The sequence below is a fragment of the Phalacrocorax carbo genome, chromosome 1 (genome assembly GCF_963921805.1).
Source record: "Phalacrocorax carbo chromosome 1, bPhaCar2.1, whole genome shotgun sequence".
Classification (NCBI taxonomy): Eukaryota; Metazoa; Chordata; class Aves; order Suliformes; family Phalacrocoracidae; genus Phalacrocorax; species Phalacrocorax carbo.
In genome coordinates, this window is record NC_087513.1 from 218,800,387 (window position 1) to 218,812,840 (window position 12,454).

The 12,454-nt window shown below is 53.8% G+C and overlaps 1 protein-coding gene across 5 annotated transcripts in view; it reads right to left on the reverse strand.

The window, feature by feature from the left end:
• The window catches only part of DCHS1 (dachsous cadherin-related 1), a 98,782-nt gene that overhangs the window by 49,893 nt on the left and 36,435 nt on the right, over nt 1–12,454 (reverse strand). For 3 of the 5 annotated variants that reach the window (XM_064441693.1, XM_064441692.1, XM_064441690.1), the window contains one exon: nt 1,891–3,701. In XM_064441693.1, coding sequence (XP_064297763.1) covers nt 1,891–3,642 — 1,752 coding nt within the window. In that variant the 5' untranslated portion in view covers nt 3,643–3,701. Of the gene's footprint in view, nt 1–1,890; nt 3,702–3,797; nt 3,914–8,036; nt 8,330–12,454 lie in introns of those variants that run through there. The other 2 variants (XM_064441691.1, XM_064441694.1) reach the window with 2 other exon arrangements.

The following is a 12,454-nucleotide window of genomic DNA, read 5'->3' on the forward strand; positions in this document are numbered from 1 at the left end:
GCCTCACCACGGCCTTGCAGCCATGCACTGGACCAGCTTCTCTGTGCCACCCCCATGGCCCCACACCGCCCCAAGCTCCTCCACAGATCCCGCTCTCCCTCCTGCCTGTCCCCACACTCGCAGACAGGAGTCCAGCCGCCATCTCCGATTGCATTTCCAGAACGCCTTCCCACACGGCAAGCGGCACTGAGCAGGAAGGCACGGAGAAGGAGAGAGAGGGGGGCCTCCCTTCAGGGGCTGCTGCAGCCGAGACTTCCCTGCACACGCCTGGGGCCTCCGTGCTCACCCAGGGGTGCGTGGCTCCTCCACTATGACCCTGTCTCTGAACCCATCCCCATCCTTGACCCCTTCCCCATCTCTGTCCCCAGCCCTCGTCCTGTCCCTACACCCATCCCCCACCCACCTGGGACAGTGTGGAGTGTTGCCCTGCACAGACCAATCCCAAATCTTCCTCCTCATCCCCCACCTACTTCTTCTGCCCAGACTTCCCCTCAATCCCATCCTGATCTGTCCCTTACCCGCCTGCCAGATCTGCCCCATCCTAAACCTGCCCCTGCCCCATGTCCTTTCTCTATTCTACACCTGGCCCTTGCTCCCACCCAATTGCTCCTTCCCCCCCCACTCTCCCCTACACCCCCTATGCCCCTGCCCCCTGTGCTCACCCACCGCACAAGACCCTCTCCAGCACTCCTATCCCATACCGTCTGTCCCCTGCAATCACACACCCTACATGGCCCATACTCACAGCCCACATGCTCATACCCCCCCATGTCCCAGCAGTGCCTCACAGACCAGTTCTTGCCATCTCCACTTCCCCCTCCAGGCCCATCTGGAGGCCCTTTTCCCTGGCAAAGCCACGGGACATCCTCCTGCCTTGTCTCATGGGCCCCAGAATTCCTGCTTCCCCTCGCCCTCTCCTCCTGGCCCCATAGGCACTGCTTACCACCTGGTCCCAGAGCCCCTCACGGCCCCAGCCAGACATCCCAGCGCACCATGATTCCAGCAAAGAAGTGCCCCAGACTTCACAGGTGCCTGTTCTGATGGACAGTCTGGACGCTGCCTTGGTTGGCAGTGCCTTGCTGCATTACCACACCAGTTCCCAGCTATCAGCCAAAAGACCCACGTCTCCCCTTTCTGGCTCAGATGGGTTGCATTGCCTGTCTCCAGCAACCAGGGCTCCAGGGCCTGAACTGTGATTGAAACAGCAAATCCAGGGAACACAAAATATATAAAGTTCAAATGACATCACTGGCACATCTTGGGGTCTGCAGAACCTGTCAGAGGGGCAGTACCTCTCCAGGCCTCACCTGTGACCTCTAACTACATGAAGGCTGATGCAGCACATGTCTCTATGCTCAAATCCCACAGGTGCTGCTTGCAAGATAATATAACAATACCAATTGTGCATAATTAATGCTAATGTTCACAACCAGCCTTACAAACACTGATGAACTTGGGTTAATGACCTCACAGGGGGAGAGAGAAGTTAGTAGCTTGGCTACAAGCAGCTTCCTAGAGGTCTTACCCATGTTTCTGAGCACAATTTTGAGTGCCTGGCCTGCAAGGCAGCTCCACATTTGCACAAGCAAGGCCTGGCACGGTGGGCCCCAATCGTAGCTGAGGTCAGCACAGAGGACGTCCCCAGAGTGTGCCCATAGGATAAGTGATATCACCCAGTACTTGCATGCAGAAAGGGTGTAACAGTGCTCTGCCCCATTTCCAACTCACACTGAGCATGGGGATCTCTGTCTAGCATTGCTGTTGCAACTGTTGCCCATCTAAGCCATGACACCTGCACCAAACAGCCTTCAGTGGCAGGCCTCCCGTCCCAAGCCTCCCACAGCCCTGGCTGTGCCCTCCTCAAGTTCAGCTCATGACAGTTGTACCTACCTGTAAGAAGCAGGTCCCAACAGGGGTGTTCTCCTTCAGGGACACATTGTAGAAATTACTCCTGAACACTGGCTCATTGTCATTGACATCCTGAAGGGCCACATGCACCACAGCTGAAGAAGAGAGGGCAGGGGTTCCCCTGTCTGTGGCCAGCACAGTCAGCTGAGGCTGAGGATCCTTCTCATAATCCAGTGGGGCAGCGGTGGTGATAATACCTGTGGCAGGGTCAATGGCAAACCAGCTGGAGTGGGTGTCATGGCCATGCATGATACTGTACCGCACCTCCCCATTGGGACCCTGGTCCTTGTCACGAGCTGTCACCTGCAAGACAAAGCTGCCTGGGTACACAACCTCAGGGATGCTTTGTTTGTACTCCTGCTGATCGAAGAGTGGAGGGTTGTCATTGATGTCCATCACCTGCAGCACAAAGGCTGATTCTGCCCGGAGCGGGGGTGTTCCTGAGTCAGTAGCTGTCACCCGCAAATCATAGGAGTCTCTTTCTTCCCGATCCAGAAGCTGGTCCACACAGATCAGGTAGATGATGTTGTCCTTGGTAGTGAGGGCAAACTTGCCATCTCCTCCCTCCAGTGTCACATTGACATTGGAGTACTCACCATAGTCTGGGTCAGAAACAGAGATACGTGCCACATACTGGCCGGGCTGGGCTCCCTCAGAGATCTGAGGGGAGCCATCTTCGCTCAGGAATATGATAGTCATGGTGGGCTGGTTGTCATTGTAGTCACGCACATGAATAGTGACAAAAGCTGTGGTGACCTCAGGATGGACAGCCTTATCCCTTGCCTGTACCACCAGCTCATGCACTTTCCGTACTTCATAGTCCAGGCCCTTGTTGAGCTTGATGACTCCAGTCCGGGAGTCAATGGTGAAGTACTGGTCAGGATCGCTCTGCCGACGGTTAATCTCATAGATCACATCCCCATTGTCACCTTCATCTGCATCAGAGGCAAAGACCTGCAGGATGCTGCTGCCAGGTTTCAAATTCTCTGAGATGAGAGTGTGATAGCGGCTCTGGTTGAAGCTAGGAGCATTGTCATTGATGTCCTGGATGGACACATCCAGCGTCATCTGGGTACTCCGGGGAGGAGAGCCACCATCATAAGCTTCCAACAGCAGTGAGTATGATGAACGGTTCTCCCGATCCAAGACATTACTGACCACCAGGTCCAAATACAGGACCCCGTTGGGTCCTCGACGTGTTTCCAGGCGGAAGGCCTGCCCCACATTCTCTCCCTTAATCACATAGCCTTGCGTATTGAGTAGGCCACTGTCAGCATCAAACGCTGGGTCCAAGGGAAATCTGCTGCCAATGGGAGTGTGCTCTGGGATCTGGAAGGTGCTGTGTTGTTTGGGAAAGGCTGGAGCATGGTCATTGATGTCATTCACTTGGATGTTCACTTCTACTGTGATGCCCTCTGGGGTAACAGCAATGAAGCTGTAGTGGTCCCGAGTCTCTCGGTCCAGGACACGAGCTGTTTTGATGATACCGGTGTTCTCATCTATCCCCAAGTCAGTGGTAACACCGCTGCCCTCCTGTGCTGAGATGAAATACATGTAGGCACTAGTTCCGGGGGGCAGGCCAGCACTGATGTCCCCAATGATGGTGCCAGCTGGCTGCTCCTCATCTATTTGTAGATCCAGGGTGCCCAGGACAGCAGAGCCCTTCCCTGCTCTCAGGCCCCCAAGAATTAGCAGCTCCAGCAGAAGCATGGCTGACCCTTTCATCTGCTCCATTGCTAGTGACTTGCAGAGCAGAGGGTGGCTCGATCTCCTTTGCAGTGTGCACTTTAATCCTGCATGGAATGCAGACCAGAGGATGCTGGTTAAGAGGGAGCAGCAAAGGAAGGACAGGAAAAAAAAAACATGGGGAGGGAAGGCCTGCCACATACCTGCTGCCCAATTGCTCTGTATCACCTATCTCTCACAAGGACTGAAGGTGAAAATGTGTCAGGGCAGAGGGTGCCCAGAATGAAGGCCTGGGACAGCACCTAAAGTCAGCCAAGCAAGTCACACCTGACAGTGTGCAGAGGTTAGCAGCTAGTACCCTATCACATTTAGCCTATGTAGGCTATTTCCTATATAGTCAAGCATTCTTCCCAAACACCTGCCCTCCTGACAACACTGGAGCCAGCTGCCCTAGAGCGGAGTGTTCCTGTGCCTTTAACAGCTGAATGCTTCCTGTGAGGCTGAGGGAGGCTGTTTGCAAGACGACAGAGATTTTTGGACAAACAGCAGCCTCGCACCTATCCACCCTGAAAAAAACTGTTCTCAAACTGGGAGAGCTCATCAAGTGACTGCGTTGAGACACCACACCCCACCCCACCCCGCCCCCAGTAGCACGCCTTTTGGGACCACAGGGATACAGGTGCCAAAAATCTATGAAGTGCGAATCTGGTTTCCCTGGGAGGGAGCAGCAGAACTGGAGTGGGCTTAAGTCCAGTGAACAATAAATCAGAATGGCAGTATTGCAAAGGATGTACCCACAGCTGGCAATGCCCAGGATAAAATCAGACAGGGCCCATTGTTTGGGCTGGCACAGAGATCTGTGGATGCCCCAAGCTGGTACCATGGAGGGTGGTGGCAGTACAGTAAGAACGCAGGAACTCCGTCTGAAATGCCAGCTGCTCTGGCTCCTTCCCGGTCCCACACCCTCCACTGCTCACTCTCCTCCTTTGTCTCCTTCTCACTACTCCTTGCTCATTCTGGCTCCTTCACTCCATTTCCCCCTGCCGTAGCTTCATTTCACTGCAGCAGTGGGGGAGGGCAAGCAGGGAGGAGCAGCTCCCTGCAGCAACACCACTACTGGACACGCTGGACATGCTCCCAGTGCCCAAAGGCTGTCAGCCCCCCCAGGGCTATGCCCACCCTCCCTGTGATTAGCCAGAGAAACTCAGTAGTCAAGGAGCTTGCGAAGAACACCAGCCCCAGTGCTGCTTTCAGCCCCTGGTAAACGAGGCTTAGTGGTCTGCAGGGATGGCGGCAGCATGAGCTCACACTTGGACTCTCTTGAAAGCATTTGCTGCTGGTCCCATAACCACACTCAGGAGCCGCTCATGTCAGATGCAGGACAGCAGGAACCTCCCTGTCTTGGGGGATGGAGGTGGCTGACATTGCCTAGTCTGGGGACTAAGAATGTCAGCCCTTGATCTAAAGAACCCTACAGCAGTGTTAACCCTTTCCAGGGGACATAGGTTGATTATTCCTGGGTCCTCTTTCCCACCTTGGGTCAGCTGTTTAGACTGTTTTTTCCTGTGGAAATCCTGGGTTAGTGACAGGAAAAAAAATATTAATAAGTTTTTTCTACATATAAAGAAGTGTTTGTTTACTTCAGTGGGCATCCAGTGTCTGAAGTCTATGGCAAGTAAATCCACACGCTCTTCTTGCACATAGGAAGTATGAATCTTCGTTATCTCTCAGAAGCAGACGTCAAAAGAAGTTACTTTTATCCCTGTGGGCTGGGGATCTGCACTCACTCAGTGGCCCTAGACAGGTCTATCTTGCTCACTCTTGGAGCTAGTTAAACTTCCCCAGCTGGAGGGGTAAATGCATACAGCAAGACCATGCAGTGCTGGGGTAATGCGGTCCACGTTTGCTTCTGTGATGAAACTGTACCATCCTAAGTATAAGCCAGCTGTTCATGTCATGGGAGGGTACAGGGCAGAGGGTTTAAAGCCTTGGCAGGAGGTTAGACAAAAACTAAATAAAAAGGAGAGTAGAAAAGCAGGTAGAGGGACAAGGCTCCCTGGGGCAATCTCAGTGGCTGAGGACAGGACAGGATGAAGTTGAAAGGTCTTGGATACTGCCTGGAACAGGGCACAGATATGGGGAAAAAAACCCCAACCACCTGGTTTGATTAGTGCTGTGGCTCTCAAGAAGCAGAACGGAATGCAGCAAGGCTTTATGGGCTGCTGGTGGGGAGGAGAGAAACCTGAAAAGTGAATCTGGGGAGTGTGAAGAGCAGCTGAGAGCACTGGGGCAACCAAGGAACAGAAATTAGGATCCTTGGGGTGGGGAACTGGTGATGAAAGTCTGTGTAAACTTCTCCCTTTCCATCTTCCCTGGATATAAGTGGGTAGTTTCAGAGCCTAGCTACCTCTTGGGTAAGAGATGCAACTGCCAGGTTGCCAGACTGTACAAGCCCAGGATGGGCAGAAGGCCATCCATGGTACTAGCAGACCTCTGTTCCTATGAAGTTTGCAGGCTTGGGTCATAGAGGAAGACTGCAGTGACCTCAGTGGATGCGGAGTCACCAAATATGAACAGCTGCTTCCAATTAGCAGATAGCTCAGCACTAGGGGCTGCTGGCTTGACTGGTCCAGGCTCAGCCTGTGTAATGTGAGCCAGACTGCCCTGCTCCCTTGATGTCCCTCCCACCATTGGGCACTGAGTTCCCTAGTAAAAAAATGGCAGCAGAAACCTCTGAAGAAAACTACTAGCATTAGAAACTGTCCAGAGAGGCATTTGGGGTCCAGAGCCATAGTAAGGAAGTTGGCAGGAAGGACAGCTAAAATGGAGAGCTGCAATATACACAAGCATCTCCAAGCCTAGGGCTGATAGGCCAAGGCACCAGGAGACCCCAGCCTACACTTAGCATGTAAGTCACATTCAGAAAAAACAGATACAGAGGGACCACTGCATGCATCCCTGTCTGCCTGCCAGTGTCACCTCGCATCTCATGTCTGCCATGGGGAAGGGGAAGCTGGCCCACACTGGCCCCAGCAGAGAAGCTGGAAAGACAGCACCCACTGTGCATGCCACAAACAGATGTCAGAGTGCATGCTGTGCAAAAGCTCCATCAAAGCTGCAGATGCTGCTAATGCCATATCCAAAGTCTCACATGAGAGACCATGACTCATATCATGATGTTTTTGAGACTCCAGTACAGATGAGGAAGGATTCAGAAGCCCGTTTAATCTTTGCTGAGCACCAGTCACTGACCTGGAATATGCTTTTCTCTTCTACATTCACACAGAGCTCCCCCTCAAGAGTTTCAGGTTATCTGCCCTCAGAACCAGACACAGCCCAGGCTTGCCTGCAGTGCAGCCTTAGGCTAACAACTCACTTTCAACCTCTTCTTAGTCTGCCACTACTTACAGTCATCTCCATGCCTTCTGGCCCTCCTACCACCTCTCACCTGGCCCTTCAGGACCAGCCCCCTATCACTCACTCCCAGCCCAGTCACACAGCCTCATTTCCCTCTGACATCAGCGCTGAGCAGTGACCAGCGGTGGTGACCATACTCTCACGAGGATGCAGTCAAGCTCCACTGCATCCCTGTGCATCCCATTTCTGTGCCACACCAGGGCTTCCTCCAGGCTGTCCTGTCTCTGAAAACACTTCCCCCACAAAGGAAGCGCTGATAGAATTCCCTCACACATTAACCAGCCCACAGGCATCTATCTCAGCACTGACCTGGCCCCCGCCATACTGTGTGCTCATCGCAGAGGTGCTGCAGGGACTCGTCTGCTCCCCCGTCCACTGGTGCACCCAGGCTGTCAGGGTTCCCTCTCCCTCAGAGCTCCTGGGCAGCCTGGGCCCCAGGCTCTTTGGGCTCCCCGCCCGCCTGGGGCTTCCCAGCCGTCGGGCCCAGCGACTGCAGGAGCTCCCCGTCCCCGCGCACAGCCCGTCCCCGGGCGCTCCCGGGCGTCCTGCACAGTGCAGCCTCCGTGCCGGAGCTCTGCCAGACCCGGTCCCCGCTCCGCTCGAGCCCACAGCCCCCGCCCGGCGCCTCTGCGGCTCCTCTGCCGCGACCGCGGAGCGCCCGCCCCGCGGCGGGTCTGCCCCTGCGGCGGCACCCGCGGCGGCGGTCCCGCGCCCGCACCGGCCCGCTCGTTTGCTGCCAGCGCCGGCCCCGGTGCCGTCGCGGCGCGGGCGAGGCCGGTCCGCCCGCGGATCCGTGATGCTGCGCCGCCGCGGGCGCGCCCCCCCCCCCGCTCCCCCCGCTCCCCCCGCCCCCCCCGCCCCATTGTCTGCGCAGCAGAGGCAGAACAAAGCGCCCGGTCCCGGTCCCGGTCCCTGTCCCGGCTCCGGTCCCGCCCGGCCCGTCGTGCGGCGGTGCCGACGTGAGGAGAACCGGGCGAGGGCGGCCGGGCAGCAGAAGCGGGTCGAGCTCCGGTGCTGGCACTTACACCGCGCGTCCCGCGCTGGCGGCGCTCACATCCCGCAGGAACCGGCCCCTCCAAGACGTCCCGCAGCCGCTCCGGTTCCCCGGTGCTCCGGTGCCGCGGTCGCTTCGGTACCGCTGGCCGCTCCGGTAGCCCCAGCCCTCCGGTGCCCTCCCGTGCCGTCGCCGCCCCGGTGTTTCGGTGTGCTGGCCTCCCGGTGCCGCGGTCGCCCCGCGGAGTGCTCGGCGGCAGGCGGCGGGTCGGCGCTGGCTCGGCGCGGAGGCTCCTGCTGAAACCCGACCCAGCGCCGCCCTCAGCCCCCCGCTCCCCCCACCGTCCCCATCCCCGCCCCGCCACCGGAGCGCGCCGGCAAAGCGCGGCCCCGGAGCGGCCCCGGGCGGGGGTCCGGGATGATGGGACGGCGTAGCGGGGCACGGGGCACGAAGGGGCCAGGGAGCAGCGTCGGGGAGAAGGCCGGCACGGAGTGGGAGGAAGGGCTGGACCCAGGGTAAAGAGGGATGGGGAGGAAGCAATGGGCGCCGGGAGCCCAGGGGAATGGGAAGGGGTAGGCAGGAACGAGAGGCAGGGCAGTGGTGGGACGGGACAGGGGGAGGAGAAGGCTGGGCCCGCGATGGAGGGAGGCTGTGGGTGACATTGAGGGCATGTGGGGACACGATTGCAGAGGCACAACCCAGTCTCTGCTCTCTGCTACAGTTCCTTCCGAAGCACAGAGCCCAGAGTCCACCCCTGTAACCTGCCAACACTGTCAAGACTCACATCAAGGTTTCCAATGTCCATGCTGGAAGGTATTCATCTGTAGTGCCTGTACTGCAAGTGGTTGGGGCCCCACTGGTCTATACTGAGACAAACCAAGACATTGGTGAGTGACTGTCTAGGCTTCTCCACCAGTGACTGGCTCCCTGGCTCAGCTTGGATACTCCAGACTGTTTTTCTCTGCTCCAGACAGGCCAGGTCACAGCAGTACTGGTGTGTCTGTTGGGGGCCACTGAGCCTCCCGGCCAATCATCAGTATGGGGCGTTCTTTTATTTCTTAGTAGAGAAACTGCCATTGACTACTGGCTGTAATGGTCCATTGCTATGATCATGTGCCACAGCTCAGACTGCTTCATCAGGAAAAGGTCTAGATTCTTCCATCAGTGACAATCAATTCCAACAGCGAATAGATCCAGAATCATAGAATCATAGGATGGTTTGGGTTGGAAGGGACCTTAAAGAGACCCCATCCGATCCCCCTGCCATGGGCAGGGTCACCTTCCACTAGATTATGGACCAACAGACTAATCTCATAGAGAAAGAACCCTTCAAGATTTGTGTGTTTGCCTCCCTTTCTGAATACCACATAGGCTGAGCTGGATTTAGAAATAAAAAGTAACTCTGGGTTGCTTTTACTGATCTCAAGGTACCCTGGAGAAGCCAAATCCTTTTGACCCTGAACAGCACATCTTACAATTCTTATCATAAATTCACCAAGCTATAATATGTTGTTTATTTCCTCCTACATCTATCTTCAGAAGGTCACAGGAAGGCAGGAAAAGTTCAGAAGCAGGGAGTAAGGATGATAATGGTCCAGATCAGCTTCAATGCATGGAACAATTTAGTCTCCATTCTGGAAAGGAAACAAATGAGGGAAGTGGGGAAGAGGACCATGAAATCATGAGTGGTCTGTGGAGGTGATTTTGTTCACTGTGTCTTCCAATATAAAAAAGGCATGAAATGAGGCTAACAGAATGAAGATCAAAACAAACAAAAGAAGGTGGTACTTCACTTGAGGGGCCATGGAGCTGGGGAACTTCTTGCCATAGAATGCCATGGATGATAAAAATTTACATTGGCCCAAGAGGTGCCTGGATTATTTCACAGAATAGAAATCCTTTGAGTGTTCCTGAATAGAGGAAGCCACCTCCATCTCATGAAGTCATGTGAGACACAAAGAGTTGGGTCTGGAGGTGTACCTGGGTGAAATATTGTGTATGCTTCTACTGTTCTTCCACGCCTTCCTGTGCATCCACTTGTAGCCACCGTAGGAGCCTGGGCCTGGGCTAGAAGGAGTCTTGAGCTGACTCCCAATGAGATGGTCCTTATGATATTGTGTCTGTTCCAGTTTTAATAATGACATTTCAGCCTTGATTTAGCTATCGTGTCTTTATTTCTCTTTATTTTTGTCTACAATGCTTTTTTCTTGCACCGCCTTATTCCTTCCCAGGTATTTTCAGAAACAGCAGTAAGCTTATCATTCAGCGTCTTTTCTTCTAAATAAAACAAACCTCATGCTCTTACTCTTATCTTATGATCAACTATCCATTACTGTTATCCTAGTTGCTCTTCTGTTCATATTTAATGTCTCTTTAATATAGCAGGTCAGAATTCCCACTATTCTGAAGAAATGTCATCTGCACCTTATAGACAGAAAAACATTTAAGGAAAGACTTCCTTTCTCTACTGGAAGTGTCTTACTTGCTGTACTTAGGGATAACATTTGCTTTTCCATAATTGAATCATCTTACTGTCTATCTTACACGTGACTCACACACAGGTATTCTTCCTCTTCTGTGCTTTCTAACTAGGGGCATTTCCAGCTTCTGGCCAAATATTTTCTAATAAATTGCTAAGACCAACATCCACAATGGGATTTAGGCATATACTCTCCATGGTTTCTAAGACCTTGGTATTTGCATCAATGCCTTTATTGATATGGGTTCAAATGCATTAACTTTTACTATTTGACAGATTAATCAAATACATGGGGCCGGTGGTGCTAAAAGATTGTTGCTGTGATCACAAGACTGCTGTCCATTACATATAAAAATTTGTGCCTTTGGAGAGGTCCTTGATGACTGGAAGTAAGTTAATAGAGCTGGCAGAACTTTAATGATGCTGTTTATAGAGCGCAAGAGCTCTCAATCCCCATATGTAAGAAATCAGAAAAGGAAGGCAAGAGACCAGCATGGCTGAGTAAAGACCTGCTGGTCAAACTAAAGGGCAAGAAGGAAATGCACAGGCAGTGGAAACAGGGGCAGGTATATTGGGAAGTGTACACGGATGCTGCTCAGTTGTGTAGGGATGGGGTCAGGAAGGCCAAGGTGCAGCTGGAGCTGAAGTTGCAAAGAATAATAAGGGCTTCTACAGGTATGTCATCCAGAAAAAGGGAGGTCAAAGAAAGCACACTTCATCCCCTCAATCCCCACCCCCGACCCCGATGAGCAAGACTGACAAACTGTTAACAACAGAGGAGGAGAAGGCTGAGGCACTCAGCCTGTTGCAGGTGTCACCAAGTTGGCCAGGAGTGTTGATCTGCTTGGGGGTAGAAAGGCTCTACAGAGGGATCTGGACAGGCTGGATTGATGGGCTGAGGTTGAGGCCGACTGTATGAGATTCAACATGCCTCAGTGCTGGGTCCTGTACTTGGGTCACAACAACCCCAGGCAAATCCATAGGCTTGGGGAGGATCGGCTGGAAAGCTGCCCAGCAGAAAATGACTGGGGGTGGGGGCGGGGGTGGGGAGAGAGGGGGGTAGGGTTAGGGGGTGGGGGTACTGGTCAACAGCCTGCTGAACATGAGCTAGCAGCGTGTCCAGGTGGCCAAGAAGACCAGCAGCACCCTGGCTTGTATCAGGAATAGTGTGGCCAGCAGGAGCAGGGCAGGGATGGTGTCCCTCTACTCAGCACTGCTGCGGCCACACCTCAAATGCTGGGCTGTTTTGGGCCCCTCACTACAAGAAGGACATCCAGGTGCTGGAGCGTGTCCAGAGAAGGGCAACGAAGATGGTGAAGGGTCTGGAGCACAAGCCTTATGAGGAGCAGCTGAGGGAGCTGGGGTTGTTTAGCCTGGAGAAGAGGAGGCTGAGGGGGAGACCTTATCACTCTGTACAACTACCTGAAGTGAGGTTGTAGCGAGGGTGGTGTTGGTCTCTTCTCCCAAGCAGATTGTGATAAGACAAGAGGAAACAGCCTCAAGTTGTGCCAGGGGCAGTTTAGATTGGATATCATCAAAAATTTCTTCACTGAAAGCGTTGTCAAGCACTGGAACAGACTCCCCAGGGAAGTGGTTGAGTCACCATCCCTGAAGGTATTTAAAAGACATTTGGATGCAGTGCTGAGGGACATGGTTTAGTGGTGGACTTGGCAGTGTTATGTTTAAGTTTGGACTTGATGATCTTAGCGGTCTTTTCCAGCCTAAACATTCTATGATTCTCTGATTCCTTGATTCTACTTGACAACTTTTTTGCCTCATTCTTCACTGGCAATTTCTCTTCCCACACCTCTCAAGTGGATGGACCTCAAGGCAGGGACTGGGGAGCAAAGTCCCTCCCACTGTAAGGGAAGATCAGGTTTGTGACTGCCTGAGGAACCTGGATATACACAAGTCTATGGGATCTGGTGAGATGCATCCCAGAGTCCTGAGGGAATTGGCTGATGTAGTTG